Source organism: Cyclopterus lumpus, chromosome 6 (genome assembly GCF_009769545.1).
Source record: "Cyclopterus lumpus isolate fCycLum1 chromosome 6, fCycLum1.pri, whole genome shotgun sequence".
In the NCBI taxonomy this organism is placed as follows: domain Eukaryota; kingdom Metazoa; phylum Chordata; class Actinopteri; order Perciformes; family Cyclopteridae; genus Cyclopterus; species Cyclopterus lumpus.
The window spans coordinates 18,758,598-18,785,153 of record NC_046971.1 but is presented as its reverse complement, the minus strand read 5'-3'; the positions used below and the strand labels follow the sequence as shown (position 1 = coordinate 18,785,153).

Here is a 26,556-nt window from a genome sequence, read left to right as displayed (position 1 = left end):
GCGTGTTTTAACTCAGTTTAATCCAATTGGTCTCTTCCAACGTGACGCAGCAGAACGGCTGCCTTCACATGGTGTCCGAAATATTAAAACTGGTTTAAACAACAAGGAGAAGCTGGGGCGGCATTTTGCACGATAGCCGAATTGCAGATATTTTATTGCTGTTCTCGTTTACTGTACAGTATTCCTTTATTACCTTGTGTGTGATTGTGTACCCTACATGAAGACGGACTCGATGTGACGTGACACGTTTTGACAGGTTAGTGTCAACAATGGTTCCTGAAGAGAGCTTAATGATGAATTATTAATAGTAATAATCATAGCGCATAACGTTGAGTGACAACCGTCAATTACATTTCAATAAGATTAATTAATGTGACATTTGTGGGTCTACTTACATGCATGTCATGTATCTTTAGGCTTGTTGGGATTGAAATTAAAAGTAATGCATGGGCCGCTGCATAGGCCGGTGACATTGAATGAATTGATAAGTCATTTAATTGGTTGCATGAATCATGAATCTAATTCCTCAGTCTCAATGCGTGTATTGTGTCCGTCTGCAAGTGTCTTTTCCACTGTATTGAATCTTGAAAAACATACAATTCCCACTGAATTCCAAAGCCCATTTGTTTGTTTTCTAACAAAGCATATCCATGGATTGGGCCGTGGTCTTTGAGCGACTGAAGTTTGCCTTTCGTGGAAAACCACTTAAGATTACAACTCGGGATAATAATAAGCTTCAAACAATCGCTTTCAAATGGCAAGACATCACATGGAAAACAATATAGTGAGTCTCTGGTTACTTCCCACAGACAGAAATATGCATCACTGATGCTCTGCTTTGTTCTCTCTCAATCAAGACACAATCCAAGACTTCTATTCATATTACAGAAACATATTGTAGCCTACAACTCAACAGCATAGCAATCCGGACAGCAAATGCAGAGGACCTATTAAAAGCTGCAATGATTATCCTAAGTGTCTTGGCTGATTCAAATGAAAGGCCAATGACATGCAGGCCCCTTCATAAAACCCACTCAACTATCAAAGGCACTGCTCCTTTAAACGTGTCAATGCCAACATCTGGTTCACAGGCAATAACAGAGGAATCTCAATATATGACTATTTTAGACAAGGCTCATTCACTTTGATCAGAAACAGGCTTTTATCTGTGTTCTCTACTGAACACTGGAAGGAGGAACCTTTCTACTATACTATCAGCTGTCTGCACACATTACATAGTCGGTCTCTCCCTCTCAAGCATCCAGCAAGACGGACACCTTCCTGTCCCCTCGTGTCTCTAGATAGGCCTGTGTGGCTGGTTTTTGAGAGTACCCAGTGACGTATGGCATTTGTTATCTCTCACGAAGGTGTTGTGTCAACTTCAACTAGGAGTCAGCCACGTGGAAGGATCAGTGCTGTATTATTTGTGTTCATTCAACAGACCGTATCACTTGGTAAGAGATTTAAAAATGTCTTTTGCGCATAACATCGGTTCTGCCATACATATTTGGAGGAAAAAGTCGGTGATATTTAACGGAATTAGAGATAAAAGAAGTGTTATTTATCAAATTAGGCACAATATGACACTACAGAGTATTATGGTTAGATCATACAGGATCTGTTCAGCGGGGAAATGCTTAAAATAAATACTGTGCTGCTAGTTCACAGGCAATCTTCACAGGCAATGTATGCCTTTTTTAAAATGATGTAATGCTTTCTTGTAAGATGATAAAAAAACATTCAACTCCTCACTTACTCTTGTATCATAGTGAATTTGGCTCTGTACTGCTGCATACCTTTGTAAGTGTAGACTAGCTCTATAATTTCCTGCAACTCAAAACAAGGATTTCTTCAAGTTATCCTTGAAAGCATTTGTCAGCTTGAGTTGAGAAATGAAGAAAACTTACTGCAGTTAAGGTTATGCGCTTACAAAAAATGTAGCTCTATCTCATGTAATTGAAAACATGAACATTGCATCACATCTTTGACATGCTTCGATACTAATATGAGGTTAAAACCTGTGTTCATTCACAACAGCAGCATTTTGACTGTGAGAGGACTCTCCACCACCACAGGGACGTTCCACATATGAAGTCGTCTCCAATCAGAACAAGCTGTCCTAGTTGGATTTGCACGGATTTGCTAATTAAACAAACCTCAGCGGACACAGGATGTCAACCGGGTCTGCTTGTGTGAAAATGAGAGAGAGAGAGAGAGAGAGAGAGACTTGGGAGATATAGCAATAAAGAAAAAACAACGAACTGGGAAAAAAAGGAGTGGGATCAGGAGTCAGGAGCAGGATGTTGGCTGCAAGCTCACAATACATCAGAGAGAGTTTTGCCACATTATGAAACCGCTTCCAATTGCGCTGAGCACCGGTCCCCACTACGCCTCTGTTCCTTAACAGAGGTTTGTCATCAGCCATTCACTGAGGATCAGTGGACGCTGACTGAAGCCTGCAGACAAAGGGTTGTCTGCCTTTAAGGTGAGGCAGGTCGCATACATTCCCAACATAACAAAGGAAATACACATGATGTCATCCTTGAAAACTTAAAAGGCATCTGCCAGATCACATTATCAAATACAGAGGACGATGAACTGCATCAAATCTCCATTCATTCACCTATGATGAAGCGGCAGAAAGAGGACAATGAAAGCAAAGTACTCACTGTACAAGAGGGAAGACAGACACAAGGTATTCCTCCGGCTGGGATTTGGTCTCTTTCTATTTCCCTCCGTGCCTGTCCTCGTCTCTCCTCCCGCCTACTCCCCCTTTCTTCTCACCACAGCAAGATGCTGCCTGGACCAGTGCTCGTTGTCATGGTAACCCAGACTGGGGGGGATTCTCACGTGACTGTTTCTCCCTGGGCACTGATTGGTCTGACGCATTTAAGGGGAGGAGGGAGGGATGGATGGGGAGGAGGGGTTGGGGCGGATGATGTCACTCGCCCACCGGTTCACAAATGGGAGGGATCCTCACTCATGGCCGTCTGCAAGCACACTCAGACACAATGGGTGTCTCTTTAAGGTGGGGTTGAGCTGAAGTGGTGCTATTAGATGGTCAGGGATGATCCTACTCGACTCACTGACTCAAAGGACTTCTGGCTGGCTGGTCTGAGGTGTCTGGCTCGCCTGTCCCTGCACTGTTTGCTCTCATCTGCGATGTTGCCACTGAAATGCGCTCCAGGACTCCAAACTGCCGGGGGCCCAGAATGCAGAAATAACACACAAGTGTTACAAGACATACGAGAGCCGCCATATGTGGCGGCTTGACCTGATGACCTACCACACTTCAACCTCTCCTACAGAGGCTGCAGGGGACTATTTATAGCACTGCAGAAAGCAGCCCGATGCATAACTGCTGCTATTCACACAGTAACATTCGTACTGCAGACAAAGACAAAGTGAAACAAAGGAAGCTTAGGTCACTGAAACATACAATCCAGAGCACACTGCCATTTCTGTTCCCTTTGATAACAAGTTATGACCTAAATGGATTTCCTGAATTAAGAGATTACCTCAATAATACACACATTATGCGTATAGCTTCGACAGTGATAAAGATGCAAAAACAAACACAGCACCACGGACATGTAGCACCCAAAGTTTCATAAGCGCCTTGCTGTCATACATTTTTTAAGCGTTTTACAGACTTGAAAGCTGAGGAGAAAACTTGGCACTAGAGCTGCAGCAATGAAAGCTTGAGTGAAACCTTCCATGTTCATCGACGCAATAAAATATTTCAGAAAGAGAGCGTGGGTTTTTTACATCCCATTTGAGGGAAAGAAGTTATCTTTCAATTTCACGCTCATTCCCAACGATGACACAAGTATTCTTGGTCCAGGCATGTTGTCCAGACTGTTGTATAACGGTCTGGGATCGGTCCAGCTCTGCCAGACATGAGAAATGATCATGTCCTAGTAGGATCCGATGTTCGTTTATTCAAAGCTGATGTCACGTGTTGCCTTTGCAACACAAAAATATGTCTCAAAAGTGTCAAAATGTCCTGATGGACATTTTGACACTTTTCTCACTTTGGACAAAGATCCTGACACCTCATAGCTTTGGGTGTGTCATTGTATTCAGTACACAGCAATTATACACACCAATTAATAAATACACATCTTCCTCCGGCATGTGTTTTGAAATGTTTTTTATAAATAGAACTAGAACTATAAAATATTATGTGGGAGTCAACTAAAAACACCCAAATGTTTCTTCTTTTCCATGCGAAAAAATCCTCATATAGGATCTAGAACATATTTCCACTGTGGATCTAAAACAAGTAACTGTTTGATGTCTTGAATATCCATTTTTGCTCTGGATTATTCTCTTATCCTCGTCTACTGGAGCACAGAGGCTGTCTGAATCAATCAGAAATGCAGCTCAACCATCGTAGAAGAAACCAGAAATATGCTTTATGCAGACATGTTTCTTCTAATGCCATAACTGGCCAGAAAGCTTCATCAATAAAACATGCACCGCTGTCTCAATAGCCATCTGTTTGGAGACAGCAGGCACTGCACACATACATTTGATATTCACTCTACTTAAAAATGTTTTTTAAATAAAATTCAATAATGCTATAGAGTTTGTATATAAACACAATAAAAGAAATATGTCCAATTACAGGTTTGAAACGTCAGTAAAATCATCCACATGCATACATACTACAGTAAGTCTCGGTGCAACAGAACAGCATGTTGGTGTCTGCATGTGTGCGTGGTGGTCGGAGTCATTACAGACTGTAGATTTAAGACAGTTAAAGCAAGTTCCCCGAAAACACTGACACAACATGAGAGTTCATAGGCTGCAGTGTTAGTCAGTCATTACCCCATTAAGACGTATGCTCTCTCTGCCCTCTCACTACGAGCATAAATGGTGGAGGAACTGATGAGAGCAGTAATACGAACAGACGGTATCATCATGGTCACGGCCTGCCATCAGGAACCTGTAGCGGGTCAGTGAGCACTTGGAGTAGGAGGAGGAGGAGAGGAGGAGAGAGGGAGAGAGAAATCTGACATTCAAATTTGAGTAAAATACTTTTTACGGTCCACCGTCATATAGAGTGTTAGCACGCTAGCATGCTGATATTTAGCAGCTCCACCGCCATATAGAGTGTTAGCACTCTAACATGCTGATGTTTAGCAGCTCCGCCGCCATATAGAGTGTTAGCACGCTAACATGCTGATGTTTAGGAGCTCCACCGTCATATAGAGTGTTAGCACGCTAACATGCTGATCTTTAGCAGCTCCACCGCCATATAGAGTGTTAGCACGCTAACATGCTGATGTTTAGCAGCTCCACCGCGATATATAGAGTGTTAGCACGCTAACATGCTGATGTTTAGCAGCTCCACCGCCATATAGTGTTAGCACGCTAACATGTTGATGTTTAGCAACTCCACCGCCGTATAGAGTGTTAGCACGCTAACATGCTGATGTTTAGCAGCTCCACCGCCATATAGAGTGTTAGCACGCTAACATGTTGATGTTTAGCAGCTCCACCGTCGTATAGAGTGTTAGCACGCTAACATTTTCTAATTAGCGCTAAACACAAAGTACAACTGAGGCTGACGGATTCTTTCAGAGAGCAAACTTTAGCCTATTGGTGGCGCTAGAGAAAAAGGCAGGGGATCATTAAAGTCCTTATTTTCTGAAGACCAAATATCTGTACAATACAGCCCATCCAATAGTTGGTATTAATAGTATTCATTCATCACCCGTGAGGCGGGCAGAAGGTGTCCAGCCTTCTTAAGAAGCTAATCGTTTCAACCCACAGATGAACACAATGTGAAATGTCTCGGTAATATTTTCAAAAAAGGTCTTCCCAGAATCACATCAGTATTTTAGGTAACATGCATCCAGCTCGTGCTGTAACTTGAACATTTAATTTCCTCCAGAACAACGAGTGCTTTGGTAGGCTGCCCCTGAGAGCGAGGAAAGACCAATGAGGTCAGATTTCAGGAGGTCTGGCTGTGTCTGTGGTCAGTCTGAGCCGGTCTAAATCCAACTGTCTGTGTTTAAGAGACCTCAAACCAGGGCTCTGTGACGACTGGTCAGGGCGTGCCACGCCAGACACATTTCTCATACTGTGAGCTGTTTACGGTGTCCGTTCACTGCTGGAATGATCGCCTTTAAGTTCAACTCTGCCTAGATGTTAAATGAGTCAAAAGTCAAGGCCTTTGTCCACGACCCCTTCATGACCCTCAGCAACACAGGCGCTACTGGTCGTGCGGCTGTGAGCGTATTGACTCTGGGTGTTTAATGGTTAAAGGTAAATTGCTGCAGATGTCTGAATTGGATTGTCTCTGAGTGGTTCCCATGCTGAGCGGTGAAGGTGTCCAAATCAAATATAAATTTTTCGTTTGCTTTCCACAGCACACTGTTTAAGACGCTATGTGCTTATTCTTAGAGGACCAGTTCACGCAAATTACAAAACAAATCTCACTTACCAGCATTTTTCTTTTTGTGCTTCCACACCAATAAAATACAGGTGCATTTAATTTGGTTTTCTGTACACACAGCACTGAAAAATTATATTTAAAGAAGACAAAGAGTCTTCTCGCTACTGGCCCTGTACTTGTGGAGTAGCTGTAACATGCTGATGTTTAGCAGGTAATTGTATTAGTTAACATGTTAACATGCTGTCATTTAGCACTAAACACAAGGTGCCACTGAAGCTGATGGGGATGTCATTAGTTAGGTATGAAAGGTTAAAGGGGACGTATAATAATAGTCACTTTTCAGTTTTTGTGGGCTGCCTGGATCAGAAAACAAAAGAAGCCATTCAGATTTTCGAGAGGTGCTGAAACTGAGCATTTTAGAGGTACAGTATATACATGTTCAGGTATATACAGACAAACAGTATGGGAAAATAGGGGTAAAGTAAAAAGATGTGTGTTTAGTTTTTTTAGCTGAACCAATATTTATACAGGATTCATTTTTGCAAAAGGACTTTCCAAAAGGCTGTATTTCTGCACTCTGCTATCACAGTCACTATAGTGTACTCAGAATGGATCTTTCCATAGTTCATGTGGAAGACCAACAGGATGCACAGCCGGTAATTAACTGAGTGAATCTCTGACTCAGTGAATACAATAAGAGCAGGACAGCTTTGAGTGGTCGGAGGTCAGATAGGATTTCTGATGCGCTCCCAACAGCACAATAATGCTAGACAGCAGTTTTAAAACCACTCAGTGTATAAGATACTAAATTGCACTACATTTTCAAATGCAATAAAACAATGAATGCCTCTCGGCTGCGACTTTGTCTTGATGAACATTTAAGCCAGTTTTCACAACAGCGTTCCAAGGACGACAATGAAAATACGGATCGTAAACACATTTTCTGGTTCAGCGGGGCTTTCAAACCCTGCACTATACAGCTCATATAATGTCTTCTCACACATCATACAGGAAAAAGCAGTTTTAAGGTGTTAGCTCTGCTCATTTAGGCCCTCATTAAAAGGTTAAACACATACTGTTCCATTCACTCTAATGACTGCTAAAGTATGCTGGATTCCTGTTTTACCCGTACTGTTTTCCCCTTCGACAGAAAGTAATCTTAAAATAACCTAGTCTTAATTTAATAGGATCAGCCATCAAGCCTGCCTTACTGAAGTCCATACGCTGACACAGTAAAAACATGCCAGACGGCATGGAAATGGGTAATTGCACCTAAATCCAAGGAATTAGATGGTTTAATAAGGTGAATTACATCCACACGGTTTTACTGAAACTAGCCATGACTTGATGGTTCAGTTGACAACAACAGAGCAACCCAGAACCGGTCAACATTATGCATAATATGTTGCATGTTAACCTCGTTCATTAGTTATGATAATGGCTTGTTTTAGACGTCACGGGTCCAGTTATGTAATAGTAACACTCGGCTGATTAAACTCAATCTCTCTATCTCTACTATTTATCCAGAACTTGGCATAAAAAAAAATGTGCATGGTTTGTGTCATGTTGATTGAAAAAAAAATAAAAAACAGCACAAATATCTGCAGATGACACCCTCACAGTGTCAGACTGGAGGTCAAAAACTTGAGTCCTATACCTATGCAACAATGGCTAATATGCATTAATAGAAATACAGTATACTTGAATGTGAATTATGCACATTACAAAGTGAAGTGCCATCGGTTTTACCTGCCAAGCATGACGAAGAGGGTTTAGTTAAGCAGCCCCTCATCATAACAAATTCTGACTCCAAACTGAGTGTGCTTGTGACAGGAGCAGAATATTAATTGTAGTCTGCTCTTCACTGCCAAGGTGCTCTCTCTTTCTCTCTGTCTCTCTCTCTCTCTGTATCTCTCTCTCTCTCAACTCCTCCCCTCACCACGACCAGCAGCTTCATGCCAGCCTGAGCAGACCATCAGTAGTCAGTAAACACAGTCCTGAGCTAAGCTTTCGTCTCCAGCCAGAGACAATGCAGAGCTCAGCTGGGGTTTGCACAATGACCTCAAGGCCCGGTAAGAATCACTCCACACATACAGTGCAGAGGGGCCGGCAAGAGGTTGTGTCCATCTGTAATCAAAAACTTGAACTTATCACATAAGACAACATAAGCTGGGCTGAACTGCTGTTTGCTCATTCTGCATCAGAGCTGAAATGTTCTTGACCCGCGACATGACCTTGACTCAAAATGTGATAAAGAAAGATCCGTCCTGCGCTGTTTATCCAACGTGCCTCTTTTGGGCTTTTCAGCTCCCACTTTGCATTTTAATTGCAACTCACATTGGAAGATGTTGACTCAATAATTCAACGACAGGCTGAGGTCAAAGTCTCAGTCGATTCTTGAACTTGATACAGATCGGCCATGATTGGTCACGTTCTGCATCTTACACAAAGGGGTTGTTCACAATCACAGCCCAAGGACAGAAACCAAATCTGTCTTTACGTTGACACTGTAAACAAACGCACAAGGAGACACACACACACACACACACACACACACACACACACACACACACACACACATACTGTGGATCAGTGGTGAGCAGGGTGGTACGATCCCCGGCTCCTAGCCCATGTCGACGTGTCCTTGGGCAAGAAACTTAACCCCAAATTGCTCCCGTAGCTGTGTCTATGAATGTGTGGGAATGTTAGTTACTCCTGATGTGCAGGTGGATGTGTAGCCCCTCCCATCACTGTATGAATGGTTATGAATGGGTATGAATGGGTGAATGATGTCATGTAGTGTTAAAGCGCTTTGAGTGGTCGGAAGACTAGAAAAGCGCTATACAAGTACAAGTCCATTTACCATTACAGACACACACACACACAACTAATACCTCTCTCACACAGAAACATTACCATATTTGGTGTCCCCCTATTATCACTGATCACTGTTGTTGAAGGAGGCCAACTATCACAACAATAGCAGCTCTTGTCTTGCAGCTTTAAAGCGACAGACACAGTATTTTACCTCTTTCAGCTCGACTCAACAGTTCTTTTTAAATCTTCAATAGCTGTGACCTACATTCAAGGCAAACCCATCAGTTGTATAATGTTCAGAGGCTCAAACTACAACTGGGGTTGTGCCAGTATTAGTTCCTGTTATGACCCTTTTCTTCTCAGAGCTGCACATCTCCAGAGCAGCCTCCTGCTGTCAGCCCTCCGGCTCGGAGTCAGTTTCGGGGACTTAATAACACAACAGGACATGTCTGCAAGACGGAGGCGGCGGCAGGGTTCAAGTTATTTAAAAGTTAAAGTACAGATGGGAAAATTGTGGGCCTTGCATTGAATATCCTGTGACTACCACCGCACCAATGCTCTCTACAGTGTATTCATAGCACCTCTTATATTAGTATTGCACATTGAAGTGTTGTTACTGATGCACCATACACCCAACAAGTAGGGGAATGGATTTTAATACATTTAGTCAAATATTGTACCTAGGAACAAATTGGATTTACTTTAAACTTCTACTGCACTGCATCTCAGAGGTAAATACTCCACTGCATTTATCTGACAGTTTTAAATATTTTTCTATAACATTCTTAGGCTGCACAGTGGTGTAGGGGCTAGCACTGTTGCCTCACAGCAAGAGGGCCCTGGGTTCGGATCCCGCTCTGGGTGGTCCTTTTGTGTGGAGTTTGCATGTTCTCCCCGTGTCTGCGTGTGTTCCCTCCGGGTTCTCCGGCTTCCTCCCAGCTTGAGTTAATTGGACTTTAAATTGACCCGTAGGTGTGAATGGTTGTCTGTCTATGTGCCCCGCGATAGACTGCCGACCTGGCAGGTGAACCCTGCCTTCACCCAATGTCAGCTGGGATCGGATCCAGCACCCCTAAATATTATATATGCAGTTTGGATAATGAAATGGAAAATTTGACTCTAAATAAAACAATATAAAAAGCCTCTTGGAGAATGCATCGCACACTGTGTTTTCTGAGCTCATGAAAAGCGAAAGACACAGTAAATAATCTGAGCACTTCTTCCATCATTGCACCCAACGGACATGCAGCCGAGGTGCCGATGTCATGTTCCCGGCTCTAATATTGACACGTTTTGGTTCGTGGAGCAGTTGAGTGACAGCCTGAGCGAAGCTGTCAATGACTCTCCTGACAGGGTTTCTAACACAAGGCATCGCTGGTGTCTTATAGCAACAAATTGATCTTGCACCATTTAGACATGTTCGCCCCGGGGCCGATTCTCAGACGCCACTCTTTTTGATGGTCCGCTTCTCGATCTTGTATTTGATTATACTGGTACTGTGTGTGGTAGTCTGTGGCGTAATGTATTGTAAGCTATATATATATATATATATATATATATATATATATATATATATATATATATATATATATATACATATATATATACACACATACACACACACATACAGTGACAGTTAAGGAAGTAAAGACAGTCATCAGTCCCAAACCATATTGTCGAGTTCTCTTGTTCTCACACTCCATCTTATCAAACCAGATCTCTGCCCTCTGTGTTGACGGAAAAGAGCAAACACACAACTATCGTCTGCAGCTGTTCACATATTGTGACATGTGACCTCTGGGCTGGCACAAAGAGCGCTTGTCATGAGCGGGACTGGGACACAAAGACTGGAAGAGAACGGGGAGCTCATCTCTGTGCGGCCTGTCCCCACCTCTCAGCCAAAACAGACACACAAACACACAGCATTGTATTTATTGTGCATTCTGCTAACTCCATGAACTCTGACAAATAGCCACACGGGCAGAAGCTTTACACACACTCAGCGTGTGCTACACAGGACTGTCGCCAGTTTACGGCCCTCAATCAGGCAGCGCAAACACGGCAATCAGGAAATCGGAGGAGAAGCATTATCTACATAAACCATGTGTTGAATAAACATGACATTGAGCGCTGGGTTTTAAAAAGAAATCATATAAAAAGGAAAAAAAAGTCATTTAATTCCTTATCTGGTGACAGAACAACCCTGCTTTTGTATGTTTGCCCCACTGCGTCACTCCTTGACAAGACGCTCACAGGCCTCACGTTCGTGCCACTGCCAACACTTGTGTTGTCTGTGCTTTGTAGCTTCTATCACAAGCAGAGCTGGGATCACACAAACAAAAAGCCTTGGTCTCTAGGCTCTCCTGACACTTATTAAAAGAATCTGACATTAAGTCCTTCCTCTCAAGACCTACAACTGATACTAATACTGAGATCTGATGGGATTACCTCCGGCTAAATGAGAGAAAACATCCAGCTAGCCACTGGAAGGGTGGTTCACATTGTTAGAGTTGAATAGACCAAAGAAGACCTCTTCAGAAAGTCACGGCGATGGTGACCCCTAGGAGGAGTCTACAGCCATCCAGTGACTTGTGATGCTGTAATGAGGACCAGCTGTGCGTTGAGCTAAATGCTCAATCTAACATGCTCCCAATGACAATGCTAACACGCTAGTTTAGCGTGTTGGCATGATAGCGCTGAGGGGGTGAATGTCAGCCCCAAATTTCACACCTATGATTCTAATAGGTGTGAATTACCTATTAGAATAGGTAATAATCATTACCTAATCATTACCTATTCTAATAGGTAATGATTCTTCATGCAGCCTTTGCACGCACGATGCAAACACCATGGCAGCCAAATGTATCTATTCACGAAATGGAAAGCAGATCGTCAGAGACTGCAGCCTTTCAATTACAGTAAGAGAATCACGTCAGAGTCCAGCTATTCTGATAATCCCAGGGCTGGGGCATGACCCCACTGGAGAGGCCTTGACTTGTGTATGTCATGTATGCTTTTCTTCTTGGCCTGATGAGGCTCTACAGACTTGGCTCCTCATGAGGCACGGAGGTATGAAATAATACTTTGAACTGAGGGGATTCTGGCACATTTGGGTTGCCGCAGTGTGCCTGGATACCTTGATATGGAACACAGCTGACTGAGGCTATAAAACAAGCCTGTTTCAAGTGAGAAAAGGCCCTTCTAGGGATAATAAACATCCATGGAAGAATTGAATTGGTCTTTTACCTTTTGAAAACCCTCGTCGAACTGCATATCTGAAACTATGGAAAGCAGGATATATAGGGCTTCTCTTCTTCTGACATGATTGCTTGCATGAACGTCAAGCGAGTAAGTAATCATAATAATGATTATGGGATGCTCTCATTTCAGCTTTTAAAATAATGACTGATAACTTTTTGGTAATAAATCCACAGTACAGTCATCCACTATAGTTTTAAGTGAAATTCAAATCTAGCAAAAATGAAGCAAAATCTGGACTGCAATCAGATGCAAATGAACAACTTAATCACGGCAAACTGATGTAATGCCATCTCTTTATCATTTGAATTGACCTACAACATCATTCTACCACACATTTTCAGTAGGTGGACAGGGTATTGGCATGACGTCCCCTGAATATATGCTTGTAAGTGTGTGAGAGAATCCCATTTGGTTTGCAGCTCTCGTCCTGACATCAGCTCTGATCTGTGACCTCACGTCTTTGTCTTCTCTCAGTCACCCCCGGTCCCAATAAACCACAGAGCTTATCATCAAGAGAGAAAAGGAAAGGTTGCTTTTATCAATGCTTCACACAAAAATAAATCAGCTCCAACATTCACTGCGCGTGTCAAGTCTGCGGAGAAACCCAAGTTAGATAACAGTGAAGTTTTTTCTTTGAGTTGAAGTCCTTATGCTTCACTTATCAAACGAGGACTGTCCTGGCATGCAGCTGGATTGAATGCGAGAACATAATTGCGGGGCATACACAAGCTGGATGTCACCACTGAGAACAACACTCATCTCGGCTGGAGAAGGCATGCCATCATTTTGTTATCCAGTCAGGGTGTGGAGCAGAAAGTTGGGTAACTCTAAATCCCGTAGTCAGCCTTACTGTGGTGTGAGTTACCGTGGTAACCGTGCACTCTCTTACAGCAGCCCTGTCAGCAGCTCGTCTCTGTGTAACGTGTGAAATGCTCTGCTCTTCTTCTCTAGCCTTCAGAGAGACAAGGCAGTAGCTTAAGACAGACAGGTTTCAGTGAAGTCGCGTGACACCCTGTAATAACTAAGTGAATATGGGACAAGCAGATACATGGTTGTAGAGGTGCAGGCAGCTAAGTGTTAAAGCCTGAAATGAATCCATTGTCCCCTCGCGGAGGAAAAAATCCACTGAAGCCAAGAATACAACGTAGCCCAACCGCACCCAGAGCATCCAACCACACTCAACAGAACTTTACACAGAATACATCTGGAGAAAAGAAGATTCCCACAATCCATGTGGCAGGTCGGCCCGAGCTCAACCAATTCATGGAAGAACAGAGATGTGGATTATGAAAATGGGATGAACATTATTCTCCCGCTGTTCTCCCGGCGAGGGCTGGCCACGCTCAGCCCTCCGCCTGACTGTGCCTCGGTTGTTGAACCTGCATGAGTGCCCAGCTGGAATCCCCACCCTTTCAGACGGGCTTTCTTTAATCCAGTATTCAATTGGGACTCTCGCATCACTACAGTCAACCGCACTGTCCCCTCCCTTTGAGTTGTGGCACTGTGGACGGTTACGAGGTAGCATACACTGTTTGTTTAGTACTGCTGGGATGAAGAAGAACGGTCCAAGATGACAAAAAGTGAAAGTCAATGTCATAGTGATTGTAAGAATTTATTTATTTGGATAAAGAGTCACTATGTAGATTCATCTTTTTTGAGTCAAAACCACTGATATTATCTCAGTAGTGATATTTATCAACATCAGTATTACGACAGTGTTACTACTGAGGGTGCGTTTCATAACTTGGTGACGCTGGTTGTTGTGTGACTAACACACCCGCCTGTCCGAAAGTTGATCCCGGTGGGATTGGGAAGAAGAACTGGGCAGACAGCTGCAGCGAAGACTTAAGTCCAGTTGGGACTCGCTCCCCTCTCTGTTGTGTGGACATGAATCACATGTCAAAATGTGCGTTGCGTCTATTTATGAACTTCTGACCCCGTGTCTGACCTCATGCCAACACCCCCTGGTCTGTGCACGTGTTGAGGTGTGTAACGCGCTCCTTCTCGCTCTTCTTAAAGTTTCAGCGCTGCGATATCCTGTGTTCTGCCTCTCTGCCCGGTGCCCTTCACTCCCTGCTCACGTCCTTCAGACACAAGCACAATCACAAACTTACGAAACAAGTAGCTTAAAGTAATTAAAGCTGCACTGTTTAAAAAAAAAAAAGATTATGGCCACTTGGGGGCAGTGGAGCAAGCTATTAACAATGACTACATCATTGTCTTATAAAGTTGGTATGGCGAGCCAACGGGTTCCTATTTACATATTCAGCAAACAACTAGCATTCAAATACATTTTCCTTTTAGCTCTGTTTTTGGTCTCCTCACTCTCCAGCTCTTTAACTGCTAACAGCAGAAACTAACAGTGTTTACTGGGGGATCTGTCAGGCTGACGTGGTCAGTCGGCACGGCATTGTCATCTGTAACTGCCGTATGAGAGCAGTGCTGAGAGGCAGCAGTGAGTTAGCCAGAGGGGCACGCCCATGTGCACTAACATGCACGCCCACGTGCACTAACATGCACCAAAAGAGCGGACGGCCAGCAACAAAGCAAAGAGAAGCTTGATCAACAACATGGACTTGTTCAGCGCTTTTCTAGTCTTCCAACCACTCAAAGCGCTTTAACACTACATGACATCATTCACCCATTCATACCCATTCATACCCATTCATACACTTATGGGAGGAGCTAAGGTTCCACCTGCCCATCAGGACTAACTAACATTCATACACCGTGCCTACTGGAGCAACTTTGGGGTTAAGGGTCTTGCCCAAGGACACATCGACATGGGACTAGTGGAGGCGGGGATCGAACCGCCGATCCTCAGATTAGAAGGACGACCCTACTGAGCCACAACACACACAGATGGAGAGTGACTTCATTCCCTGCTCAGGTAGACATTGTTTGCTGCTTTATAAATGTTCTGAATGTTATTGCTCCTTTAAAATGCTCCGTAGAGCTGCAGGAAACTGCTGAGTCGGTTAATAATTCTCCATGTCTTTCATGTTACAGATAGTCACTGATCCATTGTTGACATAAGAATTTTAATTGATATATAATTACTATATATTCAGCTCACAATGATTTTTATATATGCACAGTCTCATCACCAAATGTGCTTCCTAAATAAACAAAAAGAGCTAAAAGAATGAAATACAGAACCTTTTATACCAAAGTCAGTGAAACCAGGCAGCTGAACGTAGCATCAGATTGGAGCCTTTCTGCTTTCCTGAAGCGCTGCCCTTTGTGGCGAGGTTAGGTTGTGGTTAAGGGTCACAGACACAATTGATTGGGGTCAGGGTTAGGTTAGCTTGAGGGTAAGACATTGGAAAAGTCAACAGATTGGGGTTGGGGCTCCAGTTGGGGGGAAAGAATACAAACGTGATGCAGACTTTGAAACAACCGTGGCTCTGGTCCCATATCGGCCAGACGTGGAAGTGTGGCTGATTTCAGTAAAGAATCAAAACCCAGTTATTAAAACAGCACTTGGACTGACTTTAGACGACAGGTGGCCCTTGGCTTGTCATTCATGGAGAGTCCTGCCAAAGGAGTGGAGGAGTTAGGCTGAGCCGAGGAATTTTGGACTCCTGAGAAATGTTACCAGTCTCTTGTCAGACTTAGGCCATCTATCACTAATCGCTCGCTTGTTCTTATTTCACACTGTCTCACTTATGCTACAGAGTTTTGAATTGAGGTCAGATGAAATGATCCATAACTTTGTCAATGTTTCATTATTTAATGAATATGCATAGAACTGTGGCCCAAACCTGCCACACTCTTCAAGCCACAGTGTCCTCTGACCTCTCTCTTGCCATAAGTCGCCCACATCTGAAGCAGGTTAGTGTGATCATGTGTAAACAAAGGCATCTGTCAAGTAGCAGATCTATTGGACATGTTTCTTTATAACAGATTGCAATCTAAACTTCAACACATGTGTCTTTGTCTATTAGAAATACCAAAGCCTCTGAATGAAAAACTCTTAACGGCTTAGTATTGTTTTGTTTTTTTGTCGTCATTGACTTGTTGACTTGGCTGTACAACGTTTTCACGTTGTACAGCCACAGTTATGGTTATTGTTTATTTTTCTTGTCTTTGTTCTAAATCAAAAGTGTTTGACATTATCAACAATGTTTTCAGCAGAAATCTGATACAGAAGTCAGCAGCGCGATCACATATGGTGTCCATATGTTTCCTGTGTAATCCAATGAGCATACAGCTCATAATTAAGTAGCAGGCCACCATTTCGGCGTAATAGCAAGCTGTTACTTTTGAGAATGACGAAAATTGACGGCTTATTAAAATGTTAGAATATTAGAATGTGTCCTGTAGTTACTGTTCTCCTTTATTTCCCCCTCATTAGACTAAAGGATGCACAGACGACCACATCCATCCATGCTTTAGGATGACAGGGGAGCACCTAACTCACGCAAGGCCTGTAGAGGCAAATAAACATCTGACAGGGCCATGCCGGACTCAGTGGGGGAGGGTATCAAAACAACAATGGCCGACTGTCCCCATAGTGATGAGCTCATGGACTTTTGTTACTTGCAGCAAACACATCTAATCAAATCTGTGTTTTAAGATAATCTCTGCATTTTCCATTTCAAACCATCAATCAATACTTCATTTATGTAAATACATACAGCCTGAGGAGAGCTCTGTATGGAGGCTAAACTAAAGAAAGAAAGTCATTCGCCAGTAAAAGACCTGTTTTCCACTGTGTGATTTGTTTAGTGTCAAAATGGCCTCGTATCCAAAATCAAACCCAAAAAGTAATGTGTTTAGGAGAAAATGAAATTCGGACAGAAAAGACAAATGAGCAGAAGAAATGTTCTGGGCTGCAGTCAGAGGAACTAAGATGTCAACCATTTGTTTTCCTTTCTGTTCTCGTTAGCGGTCCTTCGTTGTATGGAGGGATTCACTGATACCGGGATCGGGCCCATACTATATACATTAAAGGCTGTTAATTAATTCCTGTTTTAAAGTTCTGACCAAGTTGCTGCTGCATTAAAATGGTTTACACTTCAATTGTAATTCCTAAATCTTTTTTACAAAGTTGCCAGTGTACTATTATTTTAATATTAAATAACAATTCAGTACATTTATATCCATGTCTGTATCTGTTATCTGTGTATTTTTGTCTTACAAAGTGAAGAATGTTTAAATCAAGCCAGATTTACACATAAAAAAAGGTTCCTAGTCACTCCCACACAGCGAGGCATACAGCTTATTAATTATTATTGGTATCGGACTGGTGCTTGGTATTGGCCGATACGCAAAGCCCAGGTCTCAACATCGGGACTGAAAAAGTCACATCACTGCCGATTAGGTTATCTAAACTCCCAGCTCGGGAGGAACATGAAGGCCAACGCCCAGCTGTTAAAGTGGATTGAGGTTTCATTAGCCATGGCCCAAGATAATCCGCTTCACATGAGAATAAATAAGGTGCGACGGCTGCAGTTGTTCATGATGGGGAGCGAATTGTTGGATGAAATGAAAAAAAGATGGAGGGAGATGCGGGGAATGTTTCCTCCTACGTTTCGAGGTGGACACAGATTTACAATGGAACAGGCAGACCAGACACAATACACCCCTGCAGTGTCCATCTGCTGTCCAAAACAAAGCTATTAAAGCGATAATAGTTTTACAGGATTATCTGATGATTATCAGGCAGGAAAGACGAAAACTAAAAAAAACACCCAAAAAAACTCCAATACTGAAGCTCTCAGAAGGACAAACACATGTGTTGTGCAAGCAGAGACAAAATGTGTTTGACAAACACACTTTCCAGCTTGTGGACACCTCCAAGAGCAACACATGAAAAATGTACCAAGAGCACTGGTTTCACTGCTCATCCTGCAGAAGACTCTTCTCCCATACACACTAGCACATCCCTGACGTGTCCTGCCAGAGCTGCATTCTGCTGCTGACTGCTCTGAAAACATCCAGAGGCTGCGGTCTGCAGGATGGCTGTGCAGAGAGATCCAGTGTCTGCCAGCAGGGATTAACGCTGTCAGATGATCAGCTGTAACATACCGGGCGGCCTTACGAAGTTTAACAAAATACCTCTGCCACGGAACTCCATATAGTGTACCACTTGTGTATAAAAGTGTGCATTCTGTACACCTCGTTGCCATATTTCTTTTGTGGTTTTAACAGGACATCCTGCAAAATAAAAAACCTGGATGGATTCTACGGGCCGCATTGAATTTCAATAGCATTTTCTGATATCCAGAGCACAGTAGTACAGTGTGATATCTTCCCCCGTATATATGTCTACTTTCACTAATGACATGTCCTCCTCATAAAATAACACCATTTCTTCACTATGTTTACTGAAGAAATGGAGGCTATAAATCATGAAGAAGCTCGATAGGATTCTTTTTGAATGACAACACTGGAAGAGCACTCCACCACACCACTTATCACAGCACAATCAACATGTTTAAAGTATCAAGCCTGGGTTGGGGGGGGGAGGACACATGAGTTTGGCTGTGGAAGAAGGCCGGCAGCAGCTGACTGGCAGGATCAGTGTGTGAAGTCAGAGCGGAGGGCAGCTGCCGAGCAAACGGTCACTCTCTTATGAATGACAGCTATTCACCTCCCCCCGTGAACATCACATGAGCGCTGCCTCCTCCTCAGCACAGTGCGGCACAATATCGCACTGTGTGTCCTGATACAGTAGAGCCTGGTGCGGAGGGAGACGGAGAGAACCTGCACCGTGACCTTGACGACAGAGATCTGGCGACAGGAGGCGAGAAGAGTTTGTGTCAGCGAGAATTCCCCCCGACGTGACGCACCACAGTGGGATGGATGCGACACAAGCAGCTACTTTTGCTTCTAACCTCGGAGAAAACACAGTTCTGCGTCATGCAGCAGCAGCAAAGCAGGGCAGCACTAGCCACTGGCAGGAAACAAAAAGCCTCACCACCTTCATATTCTTTGTTAACCCTTATCCTTCCCTCCTTCCCAGCTGCTGAGTCATCTGTTATGAAAACAGACTCCCTGGGGGTCCACTCCTCCTCTCTGTTACGTCAGATGCGTTTGCCTCACACACATGCTCAAAATGTAACCTTTACCTCACAACCTTGTCTTTCTGCACCGCCAGCCAGGAAATCAAGCGCTCCCCCCCCCCTCCCCTTTGCTGTGTTTCCTGACGCCAACGTCAGAAAGAGAAATGAGAAATTGACCCAATTACGGCGTGAAGATAACCTGCACTGGGAGGGCCAGTGGAGAGGGAGCGGGGGCGATGATGATGGGAGAGAGAAGAGAGAGTCGGGGGTGGGAGGGGATTGTGTTTAAACAGTAAGAGGAGCTGCAGTGACATCATCACCAGTGGACTTGTGGTCATAAAAAAAGATGGTGGAAAAATCTGATTTTGGTGGATAGATGTGTTGAGTTTTGGGTGAGCTGCGACCCCCCACCCCGGTAAAATCCACGCGCACGCACACAAAGTGAGACTGAAAGTGAGAACAGTGACATCCCTCTGTGACAGCGGTGCCAGTTGCCACATAGCTGGATGCTGCAGAAGATGCCTGGCTGCTGCAGTGTCTCTGTTAGCCAACCTCCTGATGCCGTTGATTCACGAGCAGCAAATCTGAGGCTGTGTAACAACGCCTGCAGGGGGTTGCATAATAACAATAATTATATATTTTAAAAAGCTGGTAAACAAGGAGGGCTGTGACCACATCCTCCCACTGCAACGAGGGTTACGGCTGCAATCGCTGCATGCAGCTATAATACTACGACTGCTCATTCATCCTCATCAAACCTCAGGAATGTCTGTTTCTGACAGCTGGAGGGACATGTGCCACACACACACACACACACACACACACACACACACACAAACACATAAAACAAACAAATGTCTGCATCAAGCTCAGTCTCCCCACTGGAGAAAACAAACTATGCACCTTGGTTACTGTAACAAACACTGTGGAAAACAGTTCCTATGGCAAATTCCTGAGGTGTAGCACAAGGCAGTGAATGGCAAGCTGATAGGGGTCTACTCACAAGTGCTTCTGAATCTGTGCTGGGATCAGTGAAATGGCAAGATATCCTCTTTTCTCATGTGCCAAAGGATTTGTCTTGGACTTGTCCTCCTCTCTGCACTCCCTGCTCTTCCTGTCTCTCACCGGCAGACTAAAAAACAAGAGTGATGTGAAGACAGAGCGAGATCTGCAGTGCTGGAGCTCTGGTCTGCCTCCCTCTCTGTTTCTCTCCTCCCTCCCTTCCTACCTCATAGTTTTCTCCAAGGTCAGTGGGAAGAATTGACTATTTGACTCCTCCCTTAGTGGACAAGTGCTCCCTCCCCTTCATCCTCCTACAGGCTGGACACCCGGGCAGTAATTACCATCATGATCCAGATTAACTGGGTGTGCTCTTGTTGTGCTACACTTGGTTGGGCCGGACTCAGCTAGCAGAGCTGGGACGGGACAACACACAGACAGGATTAGTGTGTGTGTGTGTGTGTGTGTGTGTGTGTGTGTGAGGGTGTATTAGACCCCACAAGGAGGGCCAGAGGCAGCCAGACGGGACGGGACGGGACACTCTTAAGCCCCGCAGGAGACAAGACACTGAGCTAACAGCATGAAAATGCCAACAAAATTGCACCCACGAGGACAGGCGTGTCAAACACACATTTTGTAATGCAGAGCGTGATGAATCAATCACGCGCACATAAAACTACATAAATTCATAGACGTGGATAATAAACACCGCCATTAAAGATGATCACTTGAAATTGACACTAATCTGCCGCAGGCTCTTTAACATGTGCATCTCTAGCTGCAGTGCTGGAGTTTCAGAGTAATTCATGGTGGGGACCAGAGGTGAATAGCTTGGGACGGTCAGGAGATCAGAGCCGAGGAGACTCAGCTGCGGAAGTGATCACCTGAATAATCACCAATTCTAGCGGTTTAAACAGATACCAGATTAAGTTCTCTAATTTAAATATACAAGTAATCACAGTCAGACTGTGAAAAGCATCAATGCGGTGACTAACCGAGTGTGCACTGTCTAATACTTGCTGAGTTGTGTGCGGTCCAATCCCTGCAGAGGGACTTGGGGAGCTTTGCTGAATGTTTAGCTGCTTCACTCGGTGGCTTTGGATCCTGTGATAGGATTAGAGGGGAGAAGCATCTGAGGAGATAAGGCAGAACTCAATATATGACCAGGAAGTACTCCTTCGGCACAAGTGGAAGTACAGTGGAAACCCACAACAGGACTCGCAGATAATCACACTGATTGACACCAAAAAATAGTGCAAACTTTACCACGGTGCACACAATGCACACATATATACGCACTCATGAGTCTGAAATAAAAGGAATATACATATTCATCGATATAAATAGATTATTGCCAAATATTGCTTGTACTGTAAAATAAAGACCAAATCTTCTCTTTTGTATGAGTCATCATTGATCAACATGGAACCATTCATCCTCCACAAATGCCACTTCCACACTGATTATTATAATTATTGGAGGAATTGTGAATATTTCCGGCAATAATAATAATTATTATTATTATAATAACAATGAAGAGTACATATAATAATCTCTTTTCAGACTCACAGAAACATTGGTTACATCATCCGCAGCCAGGGGAGCAGTCTTTGTTGTGAATAGAGGGGATTTGGTTTTCCTGTAACGTACTGACATCTGCTGGTAATGTGAGGTAAGTACACGCAACAGTGCCTTGACGTTGAATGAATGACATGAGATATGAAGATGCCTGCATGGTGTGTTTTTATAGCTATTTAAGACCAAAGAAAAATGTAGCTCACCTTCAGGATGGAATATGAATAATATGCTGGTTCCCCCATCAAGTCTACCAATGCAATGAGGATGATGTGCGAGAACTCAAAAGACAATTGTGTCGACACAACAAATCAACTTTTGGTTATGAACTTAAAATTTGAGGACACATCAAGTGAAAAATTCTTTAGTATTTCAAGATTTTTTTCAAGAACAGCATGCTCAAAAAAGAACAAAAAGAAATACAATAATTAAACATGCAACATCCATCAAACATAAAGTTGGACCAGCCAACAGATCAATTTTTACAAAATACAAGATGTAGAAATAGATGAAAAAACTACAACACCACCAACAATAAAATAATCATCATAAAAAGGAATTAAAGATGAACACAGGAGGATGGGCTGTTGTTACAGTACAGAACCAGCAGATGGAGGCAGGCAGCGTGAGATTGGAAACACAACACGTGATCATAAGAGGTGGGATGGAAAACCAGACACAAATCCATCGCCCTGCATGTCGGAGGAGACGCCATATGATGACCGTGTTTGTTGTTGTTTATTTCCCGAATGGAATTTCATCCTGATTCTCCCGAGAGCACCAACAGATCATAACTATAATATCTACGTCGTTTATAGAACGGACCACTGTTGTAATTCAGGCTGCTGCATAACCTCGCACACAAAGACAGTGTGACGGTTAAACGGGACACACAGAGTACTGAATGGGTTCAGGTGAGTCCAAAAGGCACAACACATTGGAAACAAAAGAGGATTTGTTTTACCTCCCTCTACTGAAACATATTCCCAAGCGCTGCTTTACACAAACCATCATTTTCTCTTTTATTTCATTTAAATAAAATATCACTTCAGGCCCCAAAATATCACAACATGTCGAGGGAGGGGCATGTAAAAAATATATAGGTAACCTAGAATGATTTCCCACCAGTACGATGACTGAGATACTCTGAGAGGAACCACATGAGATGAGGCAAGGTCAATCCAAAGACATTAAAATACAAAAAAAACACAACACTGGTTGAAGTAAATCGTAAATGACAACAGATACAGTACACTTTGTTTCCTTTCTGTGCGAACAAATAGGCAAAGAAAATGTTGAATACGGGATGAAACAGAGATGGTGGTTTAGTACATAGTAAATACAGGTTAATGTAAAAACAAAGAAAAGAATACTGGTCTTTGTGACTCCCTCATTAAGAGTTCTTCCACATCACCATTCAATCTCATCACTGATTTGTCCGCAACGAATCTCTTTTGAATGACCTGAGCTGCAACAAGTAGTCTGCATACAGTGCATCAAACTACAACCTAATACAATAGACCCTCATTCTCAAGTACATACCAAACATCTCCTCTTATTATTTGGAACACATCTGTGTCTGTATCTCGTGTTTGAAAACAAATGTGATTTCAAGGCCATTTTTTTGTCATATCTGTCCATCCGCCTGTTAGCTACGAAGCATAAATAAAAACACGGGACATGAATGCAAGTTGTCCAGAAAAAATCACGTATTTACTGTAAGTCAAGAGTTTAAAGATTATCAACATCACACTAACTGTGCTACTGCAGTGAGTACGGAAAGACTAGGTCGTGTTAATAAGTGTTATTAGTCTCTATGGCTGCCCCTTCGTGCCTACCGTCTGAACTGGCTCGCTGTGAACTTTGACCTTACTGCAGGCTTGTACAATAGATCAGGTCGGGTGAACTCCATCACAGTGTCAAGGCATAGCATGGCTCATCATGGCAGGAAACATGAAGTAGCACCTGATGGTGATTAAGAGGTTAAGGGCCTGCATGGTATGTTAAGTAATGTGTCTTAGGGGGTATTCCTGTTTAGTGAAGGCAGCATGAGAATGAAAACATGAGTCTGAATAAATGCAGCAAAATCTCAAATAGATCCTGGACCCCAGTGGCCCGGACATGGCATGTTCCTTCCCTGATCCACAACGGGGTACAGGACTGACACATGTCACGTCATCTCATAGGTCCAGCAATACTGTTCATATTGTTCTTCACTTCATAACACTGTCTCTGATTTGACATACTGCAGTTGATCTGACGCTGTGTCAACCATCCTGTCCTTCATTTCTCCAACTATAAATCTTTATGAGCCACCTCCTCACTTGAGTTTAGCAGGATTATCTCTCTGCTGTACACCCTCGGGGACTTCCATGGGAAGTAGTTTCAGAGTAGGCGAAGCAGGCAGGCAGGGTCAGTGGCGTGACTGGTTAGAGCTACAGACTGGAGGCCGGCCGGGGCTTCAGCTGTGGTAGCTGGGCACAGCTGCCTGTTTCTGGGAGAGTCGCAACAGCTCCTCCCTGATGGCCTTGATCAGGGAGGCAGAGGAGTGGGTCGGAGGAGATGTATCCAGGGGAGGTGGAGCTGACAGATATCCCACCCCCGGAGTGTCGAGGTGGCCAGGGGGCGCAGAAGGCTCCCTGATACCACCTCTGGGTTTCTGGAAGACAGAGGAGGACGTGTAGTCAAGACAGTCCAGGAACTGAAGGCAGAAAGGAAGGGCAGAGAGAAGGATAGGGAGAGTGGAGAGGGAAACAATTGAGAAGAAAATACAAGGAAACATTTTCAAGTGACAGAACTGGAGATTGTGAGCGAAGGGGCGAAACATCAAATATAATACATACATAAAGAAACGGAGAGAGCTTAGAGGATAAGGCTGGCATTACTCAAGCAAAAATAGTCTCTCTCTTAATACTTAATACTTTCTGCTTTCTTTTGTCTGTTGCTCTCAGCCCCAAGCCCATTCGTTCCTACTGGAGATGTTTATTTTTAATAAAACATTAGGTCACAAATACATAGTTTAATTTTTGTAAAAAAGCGTGGCAATTTTCTAAAACTGATGGGCACTGTTTGTTTTTAGCAAGCATTACTCAAACCAGATTAAATAGTGCATTTGTTGGGGACAATGGTCAGCCATGGCTTGATATACATTTGGGGCAGCAGGGCGGTGTGTGCTTCATGGTAATTAAAGGAAATGTCACCCAGTGTGGTGTTTCCCACACTGGGTGACAAATGAACGAAAGACAAGACCTCGGTCTTTACAGAATTACATCTGTGTTTCACCCACCGCATCTTTTTCAGGCTCTGCCCTGGAGAAATTGTCGCCATGGTAGTGGTTCCAGCCAATGCCTCCGTTCTGCCCTGGAGCCGCCCTGACCCCTGCTGGGTAACCATTCATCCGGCTGGACAATCCCACCTGTGTAAGATGATGGAGTTGGGCGCCTACACACACACACACACACACACATCATCAGAGCGTCAGCAACCGACACTCAATCCTCAGCTGCCCCTTTAATATACTTTGATGCAATCACAGCAGTCTGAGAAGCACTCCGTCTCCGTGCTGCACTCTGTGTAGTAAATGCCAGAATCCATTTCTGTTACCGTAAGTCACGTGATGGCAGCAAAATCATGTTAGCTCCCTTAATAATTTAGGAGAGAGACAAGGCTCTTTCAGTTTGACAGGTTTATGGGATGGAGGTGTGCGTCCGTATCAAGGAACGGCGTTGTGGCCTACATCCAGAAGTGATCTTAAATAAACTGTGTCTACAGACTAAAAATATGTTTATCAACCTGTAAGTGTTGACAAATGTTGTTATTACATATGAAAACATATTTTAAATGAAGATGTGAAGAAGTGGAAATGATGCTTTGTTTACATCTGCGTCCAACAGTATTAGGAGTCATGAAAACCACTTTTGTGTCTGCCTGTGTGTGTGTGTGATTCCCACTTGTACCTGTCGTTCCCCCCACTGGTCGCGGTCTGGCAGATGAGGGCAGCTCATCAGCGTAGAGGCCCCTGCTGGAGTACAGGCTGTCTGGCTGCAGCTGCTCACACTGCCCTGCAGTGTCTCCTGGTGGCAGATAGCTCGAGCCAAGGCCCTGCCTGAAACACAAAGACGTGGATTTTTCATTCGCTTTGATTTAATGAAACATGTATTGTGACAAATTGATTGGAATTTCTCAATCCGGCCTTTAGCATGTGTAATATGACAGACCTAGTGGACAGTTCATATTGCGTATTTGCATGCTTGACCATGCAAACAACATGGTCGCCGCTCACCCCTATTGGCTTATGTGCGACAAAACAAAACTTAAAATTGGTCTCATCTCATTGGTCACATACTCTGAACTGTTTCACAATTAACATCCATGAATGATGACAGCCGCTGATCATAAGTTGGTCTTTTGGGATCCAGTTCAGAGACAACTGTTTGGACCCGATCCATTAATGCAATAAAATAAATATAACTCCTCCTTCACTATTCA

At 43.6% G+C, this 26,556-nt stretch overlaps 1 protein-coding gene and 1 long non-coding RNA gene across 2 annotated transcripts in view; one reads left to right on the top strand and one right to left on the bottom strand.

Moving 5' to 3' along the window:
- Positions 1–53: 53 nt before the first annotated feature.
- On the top strand, positions 54–8,333 carry LOC117732875. The gene is made up of 3 exons (XR_004609642.1): positions 54–256; positions 1,368–1,454; positions 2,038–8,333. It is a non-coding gene; the product is annotated as an uncharacterized LOC117732875 (long non-coding RNA).
- Positions 8,334–22,539: 14,206 nt separating this feature from the next.
- si:ch211-1e14.1 (UPF0606 protein KIAA1549) overlaps positions 22,540–26,556 on the bottom strand; it is a 34,776-nt gene continuing 30,759 nt past the window's right edge. Inside the window, exons 20-22 of the mRNA XM_034536067.1 lie at positions 26,025–26,173; positions 25,355–25,509; positions 22,540–24,769 (exon numbers count right to left, since the gene is read on the bottom strand). Coding sequence (XP_034391958.1) covers positions 24,530–24,769; positions 25,355–25,509; positions 26,025–26,173 — 544 coding nt within the window. The 3' untranslated portion in view covers positions 22,540–24,529. The remainder of the gene's footprint in view (positions 24,770–25,354; positions 25,510–26,024; positions 26,174–26,556) is intronic.